Source organism: Chelonoidis abingdonii, chromosome 5 (genome assembly GCF_003597395.2).
Source record: "Chelonoidis abingdonii isolate Lonesome George chromosome 5, CheloAbing_2.0, whole genome shotgun sequence".
In the NCBI taxonomy this organism is placed as follows: domain Eukaryota; kingdom Metazoa; phylum Chordata; order Testudines; family Testudinidae; genus Chelonoidis; species Chelonoidis abingdonii.
In genome coordinates, this window is record NC_133773.1 from 14,021,269 (window position 1) to 14,043,021 (window position 21,753).

A 21,753-nucleotide genomic window follows, 5' to 3' on the forward strand; every position below is an offset into this window, starting at 1 on the left:
AGTCTTATGTAACAATAAGCCTATTTTAGCGCTGACTGTTGTAATCCTTGTCCTTCATGCCCCCACTACTGTGTTGCCATCCCTACCATTTTGTGTCTAACATAGACTGTATGCTTCTGTAAGTCATCCATTTGTACAGTGTTAGTGGTGCGGTACAGACCTATTTAAATTAACAATAGGCAATTAACTACCCGGTGTTCCATCTTCACATACAACAGTGCTGACAAGGATTCCAATAATTAGCTTTTATATATGTATGCTCTGTTTGTGTGTATAAAACAAGCATCTACAATAACTGACATTTTAGCAGGATGTTCTCATTTATGGAGGATTTTCCTGAGCCTAGCTACCAGTCTATCACTGAATTACTGCTATAGGGCCAAGTCCTGCTCTCTCTACTTATCTGAATAGTTCCACTTACTTCCATGGGACTGTTCAGGTGAGTAAGAGCAATAGGATTTGACCCACTGCTGTAATGCCCAGTTCCACTCCCATGCTATTCAATGGGAATTTTGCCACAGACTTCAATGAAAGCAGGCCTATGCCACTGAATGCAACTCAGATAATATTAATGTTTCAAAAAAATATCTATAAAGGACTCTTAGAAATAGAACTTGGCATGTCTGGGATATTTGTTTAGCTCTGTGTAATAAGTTTATATAAAAATATGCATTTTTAGCACCTGCAAAAGTATACCACGCACCACAGGGAAATATTTATATTTCGCAATAAACCAATTTAATTTTTACCTTTGTTCAAGCTGTTTAATAGTAGCAGCCATCTGATTTGTCTTCTCCTCCAAACGGCTGTTTAATTCACTCCTCTGTTTAACTCCCAGGTCTGAACTCTGGAAAGAAAAGTTACCTAATGTCTTCAGTAAGCAGTGGTAAATATGAAATAAACTACAGTGGAAAATGAAATGGAATTGGTGATACTAAAACAGGTAAGAAGGAGTGATCCAAGGGGCACAGATCAGAAGCAAAGATTAATAGTGGGGACAAGCATTTCCCCATGTCTTGGTAACTGAGGAAGTAAATAAACAATTTTATTTTATATATAAAGTATCACATCTGAACAACATGGCATAGATTGATGTAGTATCAACTGATATAGTATCAATACTATGCCATCAATTCTGTGGCACAAGAGTGCCAGTTGCCTGAACTGTCAACTGTCTGGCAGTGAAATCTATTTATAGTTTTGAAATTAAGTTGAATACTTATTTCTCTGGGCATTAGCTGTCTGGTTTTGTCTGAGTAGTCTGTTCCAGTGGATTTCAGCGACAATTGAAACTATATACATTAAAATAATAGATTTTACGAGATGGATGTTATCATGGTTTTGTTTTTATAAATATGTGGGTTTTACAGTTATATGTTTATTTTTTGGTTTGGCCGTTAGAGCTTTTCTTTAGAACTGACTTCACTTATGCTGCAGGCGGTCCTCTAGAAACAATAGGGACTATGATTTTGAAACCCTGTCTCTGTCCATGGTGACCCGTACAAATGATTTCATTTTATCATTATATACCATAGCAAGTGATACCTTGTGTGTTACAGTACAGAACACAAAAGAAAACCTCATGTAGGCTGCGACTGAGGATAGCCCAAGTCTAAACTGGCAAATGAAATTAGGAAGTAAAATCAGAGGCTACGGATTCTGAAAATGGTGCTGCGTCATCCTTGCTTCTACAGTTACTTAAAACTTGTGCTCCAGTCTAGCAAAAGAGATTATACATGGTTGTACACAGTTATTTGCACTAATAAAAGTGAAATGCAGCAGAAAGGGAGCTTGCCCACACATCATCTTCCATAAGTATTGGAAAAGATCCATCTCCTTAGTTTCCAGCATGTTTAGACGGGAACAGAAGTGGAACTACTCAACACTGACTAGCTATGCAAGCTGCTCCAAACACAATATCAGATGATTGGAAGCATGCTGCTGGGACAACCTTACCCAACAACTCTCAAAACAGCCACGTATTAGGGGAAAATTACTGTCTTACTATTCAACAGATAAGTGTTTAGATATCATGGGATGCTTTTTCCTCATAAGTCCCTGAATCTGGCGAGCATTTTTTATTTTATAAAGGTATGAGCCAGCCTTGCAGTGCTGGCAAACCACATGACTACATGAAGGATCCAAGAACAGCCTCTGACTTTCTACAGACTCTACTGCTTCTGGACCAAGTCACGTTCAGCTTTCCTCAGTTAGAAAGGTTAGCCTCAATGCAGGCTGAACTTAGAAGGAATCAAATGGAATCCATAGTGAGATTAGGAGATGGGGAAGGATAGGGCAGGGAGGAAAAGAAAAGGTATATAAGTGATCCTCCTCTTCCCTCACAAATGACTTTCTGATAAGAAAAAAAGTAGTCTAGTTGGTTCCTACATGCCATATCTACAAAGGGACCATTTCATTTCACTGGTTTCCTTCCCTACCTGCAGCTTGAAGGAGAGTTCATGCTTTAGTGCCCTGAGATCATCTAGTTGCTGTCTGAGTGCCACTAGTGCATCCTGCTTCTCACAAACGTCCTTTTCCAGCATCTTCATGGCCAGTTCCATCTCTTGTCTCATTCCAATCTGCACCTCTAGTTCTTTTTCTACATCCTGAAACACACACGTTTTATAACAAGCCTGACTAGAACATGACTGAACTAATGTGTGATAATCCACCCTACCCTCCACCCCATCAACACACACTATTAACATGTTGCACTATAAACATCCTATTGCCACTATAAATAGAATTTAGAAACTAAATAAAGGAAAACAGATGCCATAACAGCCAAGTATTATAGCTATGTATATGACTTCACTGGCAACCAATCAGAAAACTCTATTTGGGCCAAATTTATATTTTTAATTAGTGAAATGTTTGTAGACCTCTTATTTCACAAGAATACCCCTTTCAACCATCTCCCCCACCCTTATCCCACGTGCTGTATAACAATAGTTGACAGGTGTCCATGCTGTAGGCTCAAGGACATCATTTAAATTTCTTAAATACAAAAATAGAAGCTCAATGCATGTTTTGTGTGATGTTAACCCAAATCTGGTAAGTATTCTGCTGTGAAGCAGGAAAATTACTTCTAGTAGATTGTTTTAAAACAAAATGAAGTTATAAGGCAAGTTCATTAATGGTTATTAAGCAAGGTATTTTGGAATACTATCACCCTTACTTGCATCTTGGACCATAACACATACCCTTTACAAAAGGTAATTGTTAAACAACGAATAACTATACAAAACATAATACCTTACCGAATTCTGAATTTAGACCAAGCTTACCAGCCGTAGCTGAGTCTCCTCCTTTAACTGCTTCCGTGCTTCACTCAGTGCAAGTCCATCTGCAGTTCTGTCTTGCTTAGTTACCTACAGTTAACAAAGAGAACAAATCAGATGGCAAACTATCAGAATCCTCGTATTTGTTGATTTGCTTCTGTCGTTTTCAAACATCGATAGTCTTCATTAAGTTAATACAGAAGTAACATCCTTGTTACATTACTATTTCCCTCCACCAACACGTGTTATTTAATGCAATCATGTATAATCAGTCTAGCCATCTGCAGGATGTATATAATAGGATTTTAAGTATGAACAATTTATAAAATCTGATGAAATATCTTTAAAATTTCAAAAAGTAGAAATAGATTCTGTAGTGGATACCAACATCTTTTATCTGGGCAAGTAAAATATTTGAAACAGTTCTATGGAGTTCCCCTTGATTGTAGAAAAAAAGATGGGCTTGAGTAATGAGAGTGCCAATGGCACAAGTAAGTGTGAGTCCCACTATAAAAAAAAAAAAGATTCATAACTGACCTTACGATTACTTTCCAAGACGTAAGAACTCTCTTCTTTAACTCGTTCCATCTCTTCTTGCAGTGTTATAATCCTGTTGTTCGCAACTGCAAGCTGTAAACAAAACCAGAGACTTGTAACTTAGATGCTGATGTTTCACTTGGCTGGATGGACAGCTATTTACACTACTTGAATACCAACATGCTCAGGCACTCAGCTAAGACAGTGATGGGTGCGATATGAGAATCTTAACAGAAGGAAGATCTTCACTGGCCTACTTGGGGCAGTGGTTCTTTGTCCTACCCCATGTTGGAATTCCTGGGAGAAAGACATCCATGACCGATTACTTATTTTAATACCGAAGCAAACCAAAGTAACTTGGAAAAAAACTTTTCCACAGAATGAATTACTTTGTAAATCAAAACTTATGTAACCTCCTCCACTCAACAAAAGTTCAATGACATTGCAAGATGTTGGTTGAGTGGTTTCATGATATGACAAAACTGGATAAAAAAAGGATCCTGACAAGACCATAATTCTTTTGTACAATTCATGCAAAATGCATTAATTGATATGACATGCAACACAAATAATTAGCTATGTGCAGCAAATAGTTTTGGTGGGCAGAGTTGTTACAGTGTCAGTTATTACTTTAACCAGTATGGAGACTCCACTGAGTGACCAGAAAACAAACACACACTTTGATAAGTACTGCAATTAATTTGGTAGGAGACATGAATATGTTTGATTAGCGCAGCATATGAATTTTTCAGGCTTTAAACAAAAGGCCATTTATTACAGTATAACTAAAAACAGAAGCATAATCAGGCTGCCTTTTAAAGTACTCAATTTTTAATTGCACAATATAACAAAACTTTTTTTCCTACCCCATGAGTAGATACAGTCAGATCCACCAGTGAAATTGGATGCCAGAGGAGAGACTGCAAAACTTTTTACATTTGTAACAGGATCATCTCAATATGTATCTTTGGAACCGTTCACTAACCAGATATATAAAGCTATCTGGAGTGAGCAAAACATGAAAAATGTAAGGCCATTACGGTCCTTTTCCAGAGGTATTTTCACTTGTATTATCATAGCACCTAGAGATCCTAATTAATATCAGACCCCCTTTGTGCTAAGAGAGTCTACATCCCAAAGAGCATCTAATCTAAACAGACAAAAGAGACAAGAGTTCAAACTCATTATTCCCCATTTTACATGGGAAACTGAGGCAAAGATGTCCAAAGGCATACAGGAGACCTGCAGTAGAATGGGGAAGATTAGAATGCATTTCTGGCTTTAAGGTGAACTACAAAGGAAAAATGGAAAAGAAAAAAAAAGTTATACCTAGATTTGTGTATTGACTGACCTAAGTGACCAGTCTATGGGGGTTTTCTGCAGAGTGACATTTTTATTTATATTCAGCAAATTTTGAGCAGATACAGGAAAAAGTCCTCTATACATTTCAACGTACACTATGACAACACCAAAGAAGAGCTGATACAGAAGCAAATATTTACCAAAGAAATACATTTTTAAACAAACATCCTCTGAAAATTTCTTCATAAATTCCCAGTTCACTGAAGATATCCATAGATTCACAGGTTCCAAGGCCAGAATGGACCACTGAGAGCACCTAGTCTGACCTCCTGTATAACACAGGCCATAGAACTTCCCCCAAATAATTCCTGTTTGAACAAGAGAGAATCTTTCAGAAAAAGATCCAATCTTGATTTAAAAGTTGCTAGTGATGGAAAATCTACCACAATCTTTGATAAATTGATCCAGTGACTAAATTACCCTCACCTTTAAAAATGTACATCTTATTTCCAGTCTGAATGTGTCTAGTTTTGACTTTGACTGTTAGACAGAAGAGCCCATCAACCACAATTTGTACTTCACCTAGGTACTGACAGACTGTGATCAAGTTACTCCTTAACCTTCTCTTCATTAAGCTAAATATGGTGATAGATTGAGGAACTCAAGCCTAAATCATGTTTTCTAATCCTTTAATCATTCTTGTGGCTCCTTCTTTGAACTCTCACTCATTGAACAACATTCTTCTTTAATTGTGAAGAACCAGTACTGGATGTTTTATTCCAGCAGCAGTTGAACAAGTGCAAATACAGAGGAGTAAAATAGCATCTCTACTCCTACTTGAGATTCCCCTGTTTACACATGCAAGCATCATATTAGCCCTTTTGGCCACAGTGTCACACTGGCAGCTCATGTTCATCTGATTATCCACTATGACCCTCACGTTTTGTTCAGAGTCTCTGCTTCCAAAAATAGAGTCCTCTGTCCTGTAAGCATGGTCTACATTCTTTGGTCCTAGATATATACTTTTGTATTTGATCACATTAAAACATATTGTTGGCTTGTGCCCAGCTTACCAAATGATTCAGATCACTCTGTATCAGTGACCTGTCCTTTTCATTATCTACTACTCCCCCAATTTTTGGGTCATCTGCAAACCTTATCAGTGATGATTTTACGATTTATTTTCCAGGTCATTTTAAAAGGGGGGGAGGGCATAAATAGCGAAAGGCCTACAATTGATTCATGTGAGACCCCACGAGAAACACACCTGCTTGATGATTCTCTATTTACAATTATATTTTGAGACTTATCAGTCAGTCAGCTTTTAACCCATTTAATGTGTACCATGATAATTTTGTATCATCCTGTTTTGTTTTTCAATCAAAACGTTGTGTGGTGGCAAGCCAAGATGTCTCATACAATGCATTCTGGGACACATTCTGATGCCTTCCAATAAGCAGAAAGTATCAATAAGATTTCAGAGAGAAGAAAATTTTTTTAAATAGTTAATTTTTAAAAAAGCATTCTTTTGTGGAGGGTCCTTCATGCCTAGTTAGTGGCAACAAACAACACAACCCTGTGCTTAACTCAGTTTTCATGTCAACATTCCAGTTCACCTTTAACAGACATCAGTCACTATAACTTAAATCAGGAATCAGGTATTGCTTCTGCCGTAACTCAGGATTTCACAGGGCAATGAAGATGCACCCCTTTTCTGTTACACCTACCTCTTCAGTAAGTTTAGTGTTGGATTTTTCTAAAGCATCCACCTTTGCCTGCAGATTGTTTACAGTGGCACTGTCAAATTAGAGAGAAAAAGCTACTGGTTACTTGAAAAACAACTATTGTATGTCTCTTAGATCATACCATAAGAGAAAAGAACTTATTACCTTAAGTGTCTATTTAGTTCTTCTACATAATTTTTCTGGTCCAGAATAGCAGTTATCTGACCATCTCTGAAAAACAGACACAGTGAATAATCAGTGTTTCCTGATATACAGTTCTCTGCCAACAATTGTCTCATGGGACTACAGGAATGGCTGAAGCACAGGCCACAGCCAGCTTATCTTTAATCCTTCAGATACTGGTCAGTTCTGTGGTGTTTCCTGAGGCCTCCAGGGAGCAATTGTTCTTTACAGAAAGGAAGGTGTGTTACCATTGGGAAAAAAGGCCAGGACTACTGGGAGAGCTAGTTCTACCTCATCCAACCTTCCCTACCAAGAATGTCCCCTCCATCTTGACCTGTTTCGGTTGTAGCTGAAGTGGGAGGGATTCCTAGCATGGAGCCTACAGTGGTTCCATGATGAATGGGGCTGTCTGAGGCAGAGGTAACACAGGCATGTTGTCACTTCAGAATGCTTATATGGGGCCAAAAGAAGAATATAGTGTGGGATCATTCAGCAGATGAAGGGGAGAGGAGAAAGAGAAAACATTTCTCTTTGCTCCCATCTCTCAACTTCAGATTCTAGTCAAGGATATTCATCTTTAAAGTTCTCAGAGTAGACAAGTCAGTGCAGACAACATTGCTATCTAAGAACTATCTGTACTTGAGAAGAGGGCTATTTGGATTGTGATGAGTCTACAGGACTGAGTGTGAATTCCTCCATGTGACACATACGTATATTGAAAGATGAGAACAGTTGTAATTTGTGCCTTTATATAAATTAGTTACAGCCCTTGACTTCCGACAAGTTGTCAGTACAATCTTTAGCAGGACAAAGTTTGTATAATTTGCACAACTGAATGCTCAGTCAAGGAAGACATTTTGATTAGCAAGAGAAAATACAAACAAACAAAAGTACCAGTATTGTTCTGTGTACTGCCTTCAAGCTTAACAAAACAAAGTCATCCCCCTACGATCCACTCAACAAAAGCTGAAACCAGACTTTGTTTCATGCATTTCCAGCATGAAAATTTAAATAAAAACAAATTAATTTTCAAAAAAGCGTAAACTACCTCACTCTGGAGAACCAAGGTAACACCAAATGAATGGAAAATGATAGAACTTTTGATCAATGAAGAAGAGGAGTTAATGGATTTCAGAAGTACAGCAAAGTCATATTTGTATGTATTATATAGTCCTGTATTTTTCCATCTCCTGTTCCTATAAAGTGTTACACATCTACTTGCATATATGCAGGTACAAGAACTCAGACTAATCTAATAAGTACATACTGGTTCATTTACGCAGTGGGAGATTTCTTATACATCCCCCTAGGATGCTAGAGATTGAAGACACTTTTACTGGTCATGTAATTGTCTGGAAAAAGAAAATCCTGAACCATGCAGCTCTTAAACTGAAAGAGCTCTAGAAAATGGCCCACCACAAGTTTGATTGCTGTGCCTTTTTGCTTTGTAAAATGCACTTTGATTTGGTTGCTGGTTAAGTCAATAAAAGCAACTCCTAGACCCTGAGATTCTGAATACTTTCCTGTTCTTTCCTTTATTAGCTTTCTGAATTCCATCCTAGAACTAGAATTAGAACAAAAATGGAATTCAGCATGACTGCAGTGTTTTAATTAAAACTACAGGTTTATGGGGCAACTTGTAATACTACTCAAAAACCAAATTAACCACTCCCCCACCAGAAAAAAAAAGGGACAAGTTTCCCTTTGTACTTACCCTTCATTGCCCTTACTGCTGTTTGTGTCCTTCAAGTACATTGAAAAATCAATAACTCCAACCTACAAAGGAAGATTTTAGTATTTTACATATGGCTGTATAACCCTTCCTAAATATTACTCTTTTTAGCTACACAATTTCAGTGTCATTGGTGTGTTTATAAGCGCAATAAATCCATTATACCAACAATCGACCCAGAACTGATCAAAATAAGGATGAGCTCAAGTAGAAGGTCAAGTTGCTATGCTTTGTAATGTAAGTGGAGTACTGGAAGGAGGGAAGGACAGCAGATACTGATCAACACACTCCTATACACACCAGCTACGTAAGCCGAATCAGACATGCATATTAACTTACTTCTCTTTTGTTAACATCTATAAAACGATTTCCTGACATACGCTTTTCGAAAAACTAATACTCCTGACCCTGGTCAGAGCAGCATTCCCTCCTTCTTTTCAGTTCTCTTCTCCAGCTTCATTTCTTAGTTTTCACTTCCTCCTCCTTTGCCATGTAGTAAGTTTCACTCTGCTGTTTGTGGCCTGTATGCAGATCACAATGAGGAGCAGCAGCAAAGAGAAACAGAAGGGATGGTCTCTCAGGCTGGTCATTTAAAAAAAAAAAAGTGAACAAAGGGAACAGAGGCAGTGGCACTCTGCCAGTGTAGAGACAGATCACTGCTGCACAGTAGGTAGCCACGGAAAGTGTTCTGTCAGCACTTCTGTGTACAAAAGATGTTACATCTAAATGCAGAAACCAAGAACAAAAGGTTCACCTCCAATGGCAAATATTAAGTAGGAGGAACCAGTAGGAAAAAAAAAAGCAAATAAGACACACACTTTTTATCCTGCAAAACCCAGTGTTACCGTTTGGAGCCAATACAATCCCAGAAGCAAATACTTACAGTATTCTCTTTGTTTAACTAATTGTTAACTAATCTAAAACTATACAATCAAAAACCAGCATAATTTTGGTGAGTGCAATTCATCCCAGAAACACTTATTACAGCTAGGTATTATGATTAATAATATCCAATACCTGTGAATCCAAGTCTTCTCCTTTCATGCAGAAGTTTGCATCAATGACATTCAACCCTACAAGGAGGCCAGCAATGATGTGACCTTCCTCTTCCATTATGAGAGCATTAGGCTCGTAAAATTCACTGCAAGATGCATCAAAAGAAACAGTAAGTGTTACATGACTAAAATCTTCCAACTTGTTTTTTGAAGAGGCACTTACAGATAAATTGGCATGGGTTCTATTAACCACTACACTCCTGCCCTGTGATCTTGTAAGACAACAATAAAGTGTTAACACCCTCCCGGTGTACCTGGTTAGACGGTCGGCTGCTAACGGACAGTCTATACATCAACTGTACATGGCTCTATCAACACACTGCTGGCTCTGACCTGAGAGAGATCTAGAAAGGAGGATCTCTCAACTTGCTACGCCATGAATGTGAGACAAAGGCCCAACATAAGGGAAGCTTGATAGCTCTGTAGGTATGTCTTGCACATGGTAAATTACTGCAGACAGGTCTCGGGTTTCCAGCTTTGACTGATGTAATATATCACTCATTTATTTTTCAAATTAAAAGCCAGAGAGTCATGAATGCTAAACTAATATTAAAATTTTTAAAAAGTTGCATATCCTAATTTTTCTGTTATAAACCTCCCCTCTGACAATAGACCCTAGTGGTAATTTCAAGCTTCTCCGCCCCCACTCAAGATAACTGAAGGAAATAAAAAATGAATATTCATAAAGCCAAAAATACTAAAACCTCATAACAAAGAAAAATAGGCATGCAATTATGCAATACTACTAAGCATTTTTCATCCATAAATCTCAAAGCACTTTACAAAGTATCATTATTGCTGTGATGGGGTGACCACATAGGCCTAATAACTCCACAGCCTGCACCTGGAGGAAGAGTCAGGGAGCAGGGATTGATTGTAAATAGGCTCAGCTGGGAAGGAAGAGGCTGGACCTACAAAGCCAGGAAGCTGGCAACACACAGGGCTGGGCTGCTGGGAAAGGGCAGTCTCTCCCTGGGAAGAGGGAGAAGTATTTGGAAGCTGCCACATTGCTCCCTGAGAGGAGGGAGTGTGAAACTGGCAGACCCTGGGAGAAGGAAGGGTGAGCCACATGAGTAGGAAGCATCTCAGGGAGTACGCAGCAAGATGGGAGACTGAGCAGATTTTGGCTGTGTGTTGTAAGGTTCCCTGGCTGGAAACCGGAGTAGAGGGTGGGCCTGGGCTGTCCTACCTGCCGCAGGGGAAGTTGCACTAGAGAGGCAATGAATGGGAAGACTGCCTGGGTCACTGTGGGAGTGACAAAGAATTGCAGGACTGTACCCCAGAATGGTGGGGGGGAGGAAGGCTGAGTGATTTAGATGGAGGGCTGAGTCAAGAAGAGGACAACACTGAGGTTCCTGAAGAGAGAGAGAGAGGAGCTGCAGACCAGAGATGGATGGAGCCATGGCATGCAAACCACAGAAGGGGCATTGACCTCGAGAGCTAATCCCCACAGGGACCAGGAGGTGGCGCCACATGAGCAGTGAGTGGCGCACCCTGTGACAATTTCCACTTTATGGATGGGGAAACAGAGGTACAGAGAAGTGAAGTGAATTGCCAAAAGCCCCGTGCCCTATCCCCTGAACAACACTACCTCCACACTATACAGACCCCTTACTCCAGTTACCTGTGTTACAGCACCTCTTTATAATAAATGAAATATCTGGATCTTTTGCATGCTGTTATAACAACAGTGGAAGACAATGGCTTTTGCATTGCAAGCAGAAAGCTGAACAGTTCCCCATCCCTCAAAACAACCTCTAGATTTCACCAGTGCCGCTGTCCCAAACCAGAAGTACAAGTACAGCTGTTACTCCAGTGTTGCAGAGTAATAAAAAAGCATTATAAAATGCCCTTTGAGTGCAATGGACCTACATCACTTGAGGACAGAGAATGAAACAAAACTCTCAGATTCGAGAAAGAAAGAACTGCTCACCTGAGAAGATCCTTTCTGTTAATCAAAGCTTTCATGTATTCTGAAAGCTTCTTCTGCATTAAGGCCAGGCGAAGCCAGGCTCTTCCTCTACCCGCAGGTGTCCTACCAAAGCCCAGAACCAAAACAAAGAAATTACTCACATATTATAAGGCATATATTCACACAAAGCTTGAATGTCTTACTCTGCTTGAAATCTCTGCAATCTACACATTATCTCAAAGGTGCAGCTTTCATCAATTACTGTAGGTGGAAATTTGGGTATGAAACTGCAAGTGTCCACATACAGTGTTCATCCATGCAATCATTTGTCTTTTTCTTCTATTTCCCATCTTCCCTTTTTACTCCTCTTGGATGATGTTTCTGCAGAGAGCTAGCAGTACTTATCTAGACAAAGATTATCGGCAACATTTGGGGAAATCAAGCAATGGGGCACGGATATAGGAATGGGTCAAACGCAATTGTTATACTAGGCAAGTTAACAGAACAATTCAGCCACATTCATTCTGGACTTTAACACAGTGTGGGTGCCCAAATATCTCTCAGGTAACCAATCCTCAGCCTGTTGAAGAGCTGAACAGGGGAGTTGAAGTACTGATTAAATATGGTTCTCTCAATGCTAGGTGAAGTTCTAAGCATAAAAAACAAGAATGTTTTATGGTTCGGATAGTTAATATTTCACACTTTCCTCCTTCGCCTATTCTGGCCAGCAAGTGGAACGCACACCCTTTCGGAAATGTAGAAACTGACATGCTGGATCAGAGCAATGGCTCACCTAGTCTGATATGCTGCAGAGCAGCCCGTGGCCAATGCTTCAAAGGAAGGTGTAAATCCCCCATATAAACAGTAGCATGATTAGAGGGAAATTATTTTTCACCTCCCAACACTTAGTCAACTGGCTTGTATCATGAAACATGTGGAGGACTTAATTTTCTTATTCCAGCTAGCGTAACCTAAGATATTTTTGTTATCCTTGTTTGTTTTCTTTTTTAATGTTACAGTGCTCTGGGCCTTTGTAACATTTTGTGCCATCAGTTTACATGTGTACAAAGGTTGGAGTTCTTTGGTTAATCTGTTTTAATTTTGTTGCCTATTAATTTTATTGTTTATCCCCTTGTTCTTTTGTAAAAGGAAAGGGTAAATAATGCACCCTGATCCTACAAGCTGTACCATGCAGGCAGACTCTGTATAGAACTCCAGTGAAATCAGGGGGCATGAGGTTCTATCCACATGGAACAACTTTCAGGATTAGAGCTTCAGTTATGAATACAGGAGACACTTTGTATTATTTGTTATTTTATGTACCTCTGTCATGTTGCCTATTCATCTCCTCTCTGAACTAAGCGGTTTTAATACTTAGTCCCTTCTCATGGGGCAGTTTTTCTATGCCTCTATTCATTTTTGTTGCACTTCTGTAGTTATTTTCTATTTCTGCTATATTCTTTTTCAAAAGGGGAAGTAAAACTCAACACACTATCTCAGCTTGCTATATAATATAAAGATACTTTATTTCCAGAACTATTCTGTCTCCCTAATGTAATCTAACATCTTGTTTGCCTTTTTGGTCACTACCAAGTCTTCCTTTTATTTAAATTAAAAGAAAAGGATTTTAAAAAAGTCAATCAACCTCTGTATCTCCAGTGTTCCAAGGTATCACAGAAAATTCTTATCTAATGTTCTCCCTCTTTTTTCAATCCTTCCCACTTTAAAGCTACTTTTCTTGAGCTAGAGTGAAAGAGATTCAATAAGGCCTGTTTTTGGTCCCTCCAGATATCATCATTTATTTACTGCCAGTACTAAGTGTTCAGTTGTTCGGGACGCCCCGTTGCTTTTTTACAAAGAGAAAATATCCTCACCATCACTAATTCCTTTGCTTGTTTTGGATAGAAGCTGCAGAAAAAGACCTATTAATTGCTTTCACTTATCTCTTACTTACAGTTAAACCATACAGTATTGAGTCAACAATGCAATGCTGGACGGGGGTGGTAAATGCAATTTTGGATTGCATTAACAGAGACATAGCATGCAAGTCACAGAGGGGTCAGTACTGCTTTACTCAGCACTGGTTAGGCCTCAGCTGGAGTACTATGTCCAGTTCTCGTCACCAATGTATAGAAAAGATCCAGAGGCGAGTGACAAAGATGAAGATGATTAAAGGGATGGAATAGAAGCCATATAAGCAAAGGCTGAAAGAACTGGATGTGTTTCGTTTCAAGGTTTTCAAAAAGAGGTTGGATAACCATCCGTCTTGCATCTTGGCAGGGGGCTAGACTAGATGATCCTTGCGGTCCCTTCTAACCTGATGGTTCTATGATTCTGCCTGGAAAGCAACAGAGCAGGGGACTGCAATAAAACACCTGCGGGTGGCCAGTGTCAGCTGACTCAGGCCCGCAGGGCTCAGGCTCTGGGGCTATAAAGTTGCAGTGTTGATGTTCAGGGTCTGGCTGGAGCCCAGGGCCTGAGACCCTCCCCAGCTTGTGGGGTTCCAGAATCCAGGCCTCAGCCTGAACGTCAACACTGCAATTTTATTGCCCCGCAGCCTGAGCTCTGTGAGCCAGAGCCAGCTGACATGGGCCAGCCGCGAGTGTTTTACTGAAGTAGTATAGACATATGCAGAATTTCACTTACTTAAGCCCCGGCAGATCTTTAACACTTGCTGTGATCTCTCCAGCTTCAGGAACAAGCTTCTCTACCAGCTCCAGAGGTCCCCAAAATGACTTATTTTGTCCCAGAAAAGTCTTCTTGGCTAGAACAAGAAGGTATAAATAGACGATTAGTTTTCTCTTGCATCTGTACTGTCTTAAATATATTCTCAAATTTGTTTAAAGTGGAACTAAAAGCAGAAGTGAGACTGACCCAGGGAGTCTGGCCCAGTAAATGAAGCAGGGACAGCTCTCCTATGCTAGCGCAGGGGCTGCATTTGGCAAATTAAGAGGGCAAGGTGACACCTGGGGGCTGTAAGGTCAGTGAAAGCCCTGGTGAGACTCATTCAGGGTTGCACGTCGGCTGGAAGGGCTGTGCAGCTTACTCACTGACACCTCCAGGGCAAGAGACCTGGACTCAGAGGAACCATGACAGGGCTGGGGGAGTAAGAGATGCTCCCAGCACAGAGGCTGTGAGGGTTCCCACCGGGAAGAGCAGGACTGCACACCAGCTGGAAAGGCTGTGCTGGAGAGCCGAGGCTTGGTGAAGGATGCTGGAGCTGTATATTGAATGGACTATGGTTGTGGAACCTTGGTTATGATTTATGTTCATGAAACTTCTGTAATAAATTAACCCCACAAGGACTCTCTTTATACCTGGGAGGACTCCTTAGACTATTTCTGGGGACTTGGGGGGGGGGGGGGAACGACTGAGGCAGGTGTGCCAGTCATGCCACAATCTGCTACAGGAGGGTGCTCCAGTCCAGACCTCTAGAAAGTTCTGGTTTCAGAATTACTGACAATGCTCTCCTGAAATTTATATTTAACTTCCTGTAAAATTCAGAACCAGAAAATTATACTTACTACTTGCCCAGTGTGTGACTGATTACTTTTTATGTTTTCACGCATAGAAGATATTGGTATCAGTAGGTATAAGGACACTGCACTTGCTCAGGGCTTGAAACAGACACTTCCTAAGCAAAGGCAGGTACCAAATATGGTACCCAGGGGCCCACCTGCGAGAGCCAGAACAACATACAGGTGAGCATCCTAGCCTCTTCACCAATAGCAGCCTCTGGGCTAGAATTTCTACCAGGATATTGTCATGGGACTTTTTTCTGGGTGTGGGGTGGCATCATCTGTCAGATCAGCATCATACTAGTAAGTAACAACTCCATCCCTTCTAGCTACTGGAAACTGTGTCTCTTTACTCTCCTGTTCAGCCTCCAACACTCCTTCACAAGGGTAGGGTCCTCACTGCTCTACCCCTCCATATCTTCTCCCCAACACCTGCCTCCACCCTTGCTCATAGCTTTCTCAAGCAGCAACAGCATGAAATTAATTTGGCTGGCAATTTCACAACTATTCATAGGATTCTGAGAAGCAGCAGTGACACTGATCCAAAATTTGTTAATGCCAAAGCTAAGGACACCACTCGATTCAAGGAAGGCGTCTTTCCGCAGAGTTGGATAGACAACACTGTGTTGCTTTATACTCAGGTTACTTTTGGATGGTTATTTTCAAAACCCTAGCTAGTTTGTTTCTGTTTCTAACCTGAAAGCAGAAGTATGCTAAAGCAGAAGTATGCTACAGCAGCAGTCCATTTTATTTTATGTACTGCAAGGACTCTATATACATACCAAAACTCCATAACACAGGACATTCTGAAGTCACTTTCATTTACACCATGTCTTTGTAGGACATCAGTCCTTATGCGTCTTAAGGATCAATTTTTTCATTATTATTACTAGAATAAATAGCTGATGGGAACGAACACCTCCGGCATTCACCATAACAACATCAATCATGACTGATTAATTCATCACATAGGATGCAATGTATAATTCCAAAGGGACTGTGCTATTATTTACCTATAAAACTGGTACATTTTTTTAAGAGCACTGCTTAAGAAAAATGTAGCAATATAGTATCTGTCTTTTATTTAGTCTGATTTGGAAGGTAAAATTAAAAAGTTACATTTTGAAAACTACTATCCTTGGCATTCATATCCCCTATATACAACACAGAGAAGTCAAGTAGGCATTTAAAGTAAAATTTTTACCTTTTAAGCCATGCTTAAGGCAGTGTTCCATTACTACGAAGAACTGTTGAAGAGGTGCATAGTCAGAGTCCAGTGTTCTGCCCAGATTAAGTGCTGATTCAATCAATCCCTTTATACTCAGTTTAGCCATATTCATCAGGTTCATGCGTTCATTAGCCATGAGATAATTAGGATCTATAAGAAATCAAAAGACAGCATTTGGTAACAAGAGATATTTTAAGTACAGTGTATCATCTTTCTATTTCCTTGGTCTTCAAAACTAAGGGATTTAAGGGCTACATTTTTCAAGTGGCAGTGGCCCAGTTTAACCTGAGCCACACCACTCAGGGCTTTTGTTGAGGAAAATTCTCTCTATCGGAATTGACCAAAGGGTTTTTAAAAACCGGTATTGGCAAAGTTGGAAAGCTATATATAGACAGGAAGATAACCAGGCACATGCTGAGGCTGCCCTGATATTTAATTAGTTAAATGAACCTTAAAAGGAACAGTGTTGGAAGACATACATTAATAGTTTACTTAATGTCTTATAATGCATTACTGAATGTCATGGCAGCCTCACTTGCCCTAAGGACTCACATAATCTGGCAGAAGGTTGTACCTTTGTTGCATCCAGAAAAGAACGAATAGAAGGAGGGCAGGCAATTAAATGCCAAGAGTACTTTACTTGTAATTTGCTCTTTTCTCAAAGACAAGGAATTCTAAATTCAATTCAGAAAGTATAAGTGACACATGTATAGGAGAATGAATCTTTTTGAAAAAGCAAAATATTGTACATACAAAAACAAAATATAAACAGCAAGGCCTCAGGATGGTACTGTGCTGATCCTTCAAGTTCTAGTTTGAGCCCACATAGAATAATCAAAAGCACGACACAGTTGAAACTTAAGAGAATTTTTTACAATTTAAAAAGCCTGTTTTCTCTGAGCACGACTGATATTTGCAAACATGCTCCTCTTCCTCTTAAGGATTTATCCACCAAGTTATCATCCTTTGTCTTGTCTCACATCTCCAACTCTGACATCTTCTTGTTAATTCAACTGCAACACACCCCAAATTGAGTTGCTTCCCACTCAAAACTCTTTCCATCACACCAATGTTACTAACATGCATCCTTCTTGTGACTACTGACTAGTCAAACTGCAGTTCATTTCTGATGCCTCCTTTCCATCCCCACCACATTCAGGCCTTTTATTTTATCTTATAACCAAAGACAGTTTCAGAACACCCTTCCAAGGGGAGCAGTGGGGACAAAAAACTTAACTGGCTTCAAAACTGAGTTTGGTAAGTTTATGAAGGAAATGGTACAATGGGACTGCCTACAATGGCATGTGGCCCACTGGTGACTGCCACTAGCAAAAATCCCCAGCTGGTGGCAATGGGACACTAGAAGGGGAGGGCTCCGAGTTACTACAGAGAATTCTTTCCCAGGCATCTGCCTGGTGGGTCCTGCTCACATGTTCAGGGTCATTTGCAAGTTTAAACTAGTGTAAATAGTGGATTTTCTGTAACTTGAAGTCTTTAAGCCATGATTTGAGGACTTCAGTAACTCAGCCGGAGGCTAGGGGTCTATTACGGGAGTGAGTGGGTGAGGTTCCAGGGCCTGCAATGTGCAGGAGGCCAGACTAGATGATCACATGGTCCCTTCTGACCTTAACGTCTATGAGACGGACTCTCCTCTCACTGCTAGAACCAGAGTATGGACAAATTATTTCCCACCTCAACTACTAAAACTTCCTATTTTCAGGCCTCCCCTTACCTTCCTCTCCTCCTTCCAGCCCATCCAAAATACTAATTCAAACAGTATCTTTTTTGTCACTCTGCCCATCTCTTTAGACCACCATCCACACTATAATCTTAAAAACAAAGCCAGGGAGCTTACGCATGACAGGGCTCTCCCCTGACAAGGATGAAAAGTTGCCACATACCAGTACGCGGGAAATCTGGATTGCTAAAGTGTTAGCCCATGTATGGGTTTCAGTCCTGTCCACAGTATTACTTTCACTATTGTAACCGGGTCCCTCAATTGTTATATTTTAGCACAGATAGTGCCTTAATAGGGGGAAAAGCAATCATGTGTTTCACAGTTCCTTTCCTGCCAACATAACTTCCTTGATGGGCTCTCTTACATTCCCCCTTCCAGCTGCCTACTTTCCACCCATTGACTACTCCTTTGTCTCTCTGCCTTCTTACATGCTGTTCCTTTTACTTGGAACGGCGTACCGACTAACGTATGTCCCTAAGCAGTCTTCTTGCCTGCTTCAAAACATTTCTGGAAATAAAGCTTTCCAGCTGTAATGATCAACCACCACTGTGTTTGTATGATTTGAATTGTATTCTCATTATTTTAGACTAAAAGCTCCTCAGGGCAACAGATTCTATTCTTTGTAAGGCACATTCTACCTGCTGTGAAGCTCCATGTGCACAAGGGGTGGGTCTACACAGCAACTAGACATCCGTGGCTGGCCCTGCCAGTTGATTCGGGCTCGTGGGGCTTGGATTACAGGGCTGTTTCTTTGCTGTGTAGACTTCTGGGCTCAGGCTGGAGCTCAGGCTTGAGGACTCTACCAGGTGGGAGGGTCTTATAGCCCAGGCTGCAGCCAAAGTCTGGAAGCCTACACCACAATGAAAACAGCCCCATGAGCCTGAGTCAGCTGGCACAGGCCAGCCATGGGTTCTTCATTGCAGTGTAGACCTACCCTTTATCACTTAGTATGCAATCTACCCATTCACCACATTTGTTAGTAGTTTTAGTGGACCTAGTGACAGAAATGACTGAGGATCACTAAGTATCTATACAGAATGGTATTCTGCCCTACAGAAGCATGCACCTATTCAGCAAGCAAGCGAAGAAAACAAATATTTGAAACTGAAGCAAGATTATGTATTTCTATACTTCAATAGCTGACAGCTGCTCAGCAACATATGGTAATAGAAGCCATTTAATTACCTGGATAGAAAAACCCTAAGCAGCAGTAACAAAGTCTAAAACACTATTTTCTCTCTTATAATGCATATCATTAATATTCCAAATTACAAATTTCATGCTACATTTCCTTCAAAAGGAAGAGGAAATCTGAGGGTAAAACTATATTTCACATTTTCTCCTTAACCAGTGGATAACACAGAAACTGGAATTGTCCATAAAGTAACAGAGCAAAAATTCAACATGAATTCAGTACAACACACCAAAGTAATCTATGCGCTTCCAGGAAAGTCCTGCACTTAGGACGGAAGAATCCCATTCACTGCTACAGAATAGGGACCAAGTGGCTAGGCAGCAGTTCTGCAGAAAAGGACCTAGGGGTTACAGTGGATGAGAAGCTGGATATGAGTCAACAGTGTGCCCTTGTTCCAGAGCTAACGCATTTGGCTGTTAAGAGGGACCTTGCAAGCAGACATGTGTGATATTCCCTCTGTCATATTGGTAATGCCTCATCTGGATACTGTGTCCAGTATTTGGCCCAATACAAGAACGCTGTGAAATATGAAATCCAGTGGGGCAACAAAAAATATTAGGGCTCGGACAATACTATGAGAAGCTGAGGGACTGGGATGTTTACTGCAAGAGAGAATAGGGGATTTGATGCTGCTTTCAATACATAAAGCAGGTTTCCAAAATGATCTAGACGTTCTCAGTTAGCAATGACCAGAACAGGAGTAATGTCTCAAGAGTTGCAGTAGGAGATTTAGGTTGGATATTAGGAAAAACTTTTTCATTCAGAGACTGGTGAAGCACTGGAATGGGTTACCTACGGAGGTAGTGGAAACTCCTTCCTTAGAGGTTTTTAAGGTCAGGCTTGACAAAGCCCTGGCTAGGATGATTTAGTTGGGAATTGGTCCTGCTTTGAGCAGGGGGTTGGACTAGATGACCTCCTGAGGTCTCTTCCAACCCTGATATTCTATGATTGATTCTATGAATGTGGGTATGGAACAGACTTGTTAATGAAAGAGCAAATGTATTTTTCATGTTATCTAGTGTGAAAGGCTCTGCTCCCCCAAAGCTGCTGCCCAGTTATCAGGCATTACAGGTGCTCTTCTGTTTGGTGCCTCACTCTTGATAGTTGCTCCAGCCCTGCAGTTGTCTGGCCCCTTCTCAGACTCAGATCTCTGGCTGGGCCACAAACTGCATCCATCTCTTCTGAGGTATGTAAAGAATCCAACAAATGCTAGTTCTGATGACCAACAAGGGGCATCAGGCTTCACCTGGCCTAATTCCCAGAGGTGGGACTCTCTAGAATGTGAGGTCTTCTGGTCCTCAGTCTCTAGTATCAGGAAGAGATTTTTTTCCTCCAGCCCCATAGGGGTCAGTAGGGGAACCTGAGCCTACCGTCTCCTCCAGGTTGCAATGTAGTGTCCAAAGGTAGGTCACTGAGTCCTGCACTCTGGAGTTCCACACAACAGGAACAGCAAAGACATATAAAACAAAATACATCAAAAAAGTCTTCAGCTTAGCAAATATCTAATCCTTTTCCTTCAGCAAGTTGGGCAGACCACCACTGGACAGGAGCTCTGGCAGCTGGGCCACCCACAGTGCTCCTTTTGCAGAGTTCAGCGCAAAGGCCACCTCCACTGGCTTCCTGCAAGTGAGCTACTCTGCTCCCTTTTTAAGCTCCTCCACCAGCCGGTGCATGCCTTGCAGGTGTGACATGGGCCCAGAGCAGCCTCCTTGGCCTCTTCCTCTCCAGTGTGGGGTTTCTACACCTCATTAGACCTAATAAAAACATTCTGAATGAATGGAGTTATGTTTTTTTTTTTTTCTTCTTAACATTAAGGATTAGCAGATCTCACTCTAATTCCCAATGGACACAGCTATAAGTATGGACACTTACTGCAAAACAGTAATTGAATGGGCATAGGAACCAAATTACGTCTTTACCCAAAAAGATGTTCTCTTCATGTCAGGGCTAAATTACACCTATGAACTGGGGAGGATACAGATGCACTGCTATTACCTGTACTGGACCTGTTTTGTGGGTAGAAGGCTTCATAGCTGACACTTTTCACAAGTATTAAATTCACACACACAAAAGGAAAAAGCAGCTATTATTATGTACCTCACATACCACCAGACGCACTATTTTTCCTCACTATTGTTACTTCCATCAAAATTATTTTCAAAAGGGAGCAAAGCTTAGTAGAAACACATGGCAGCCACCAATCCAAGCACCAGGACCACAAATCCAAGCGCCAACTAAGGACATTAAGAGACTATCAGAACAACCCCTAAAAACAAAGTCACATATCTGAAAAAATGTTTCAGTTTGTGGCCTTCCCTATTTTAGATGGATCAATGCAGTCTTGAGCT

At 40.7% G+C, this 21,753-nt stretch overlaps 1 protein-coding gene and 1 long non-coding RNA gene across 6 annotated transcripts in view; one reads left to right on the forward strand and one right to left on the reverse strand.

Annotated features, from left to right (window-relative positions):
- Positions 1–21,753, forward strand: part of LOC142046862 (uncharacterized) — a 137,930-nt gene that overhangs the window by 52,757 nt on the left and 63,420 nt on the right. The window lies entirely within an intron of this gene.
- Positions 1–21,753, reverse strand: part of RUFY3 (RUN and FYVE domain containing 3) — a 73,616-nt gene that overhangs the window by 20,347 nt on the left and 31,516 nt on the right. For all 5 annotated transcript variants that reach the window (XM_032768102.2, XM_032768101.2, XM_032768100.2 and 2 more), the window contains 11 exons: positions 16,449–16,622; positions 14,373–14,490; positions 11,748–11,849; positions 9,777–9,900; positions 8,742–8,803; positions 7,010–7,075; positions 6,848–6,917; positions 3,819–3,911; positions 3,288–3,371; positions 2,439–2,606; positions 750–847 (listed from right to left, as the gene is read on the reverse strand). In XM_032768102.2, coding sequence (XP_032623993.1) covers positions 750–847; positions 2,439–2,606; positions 3,288–3,371; positions 3,819–3,911; positions 6,848–6,917; positions 7,010–7,075; positions 8,742–8,803; positions 9,777–9,900; positions 11,748–11,849; positions 14,373–14,490; positions 16,449–16,608 — 1,145 coding nt within the window. In that variant the 5' untranslated portion in view covers positions 16,609–16,622. The remainder of the gene's footprint in view (positions 1–749; positions 848–2,438; positions 2,607–3,287; positions 3,372–3,818; positions 3,912–6,847; positions 6,918–7,009; positions 7,076–8,741; positions 8,804–9,776; positions 9,901–11,747; positions 11,850–14,372; positions 14,491–16,448; positions 16,623–21,753) is intronic.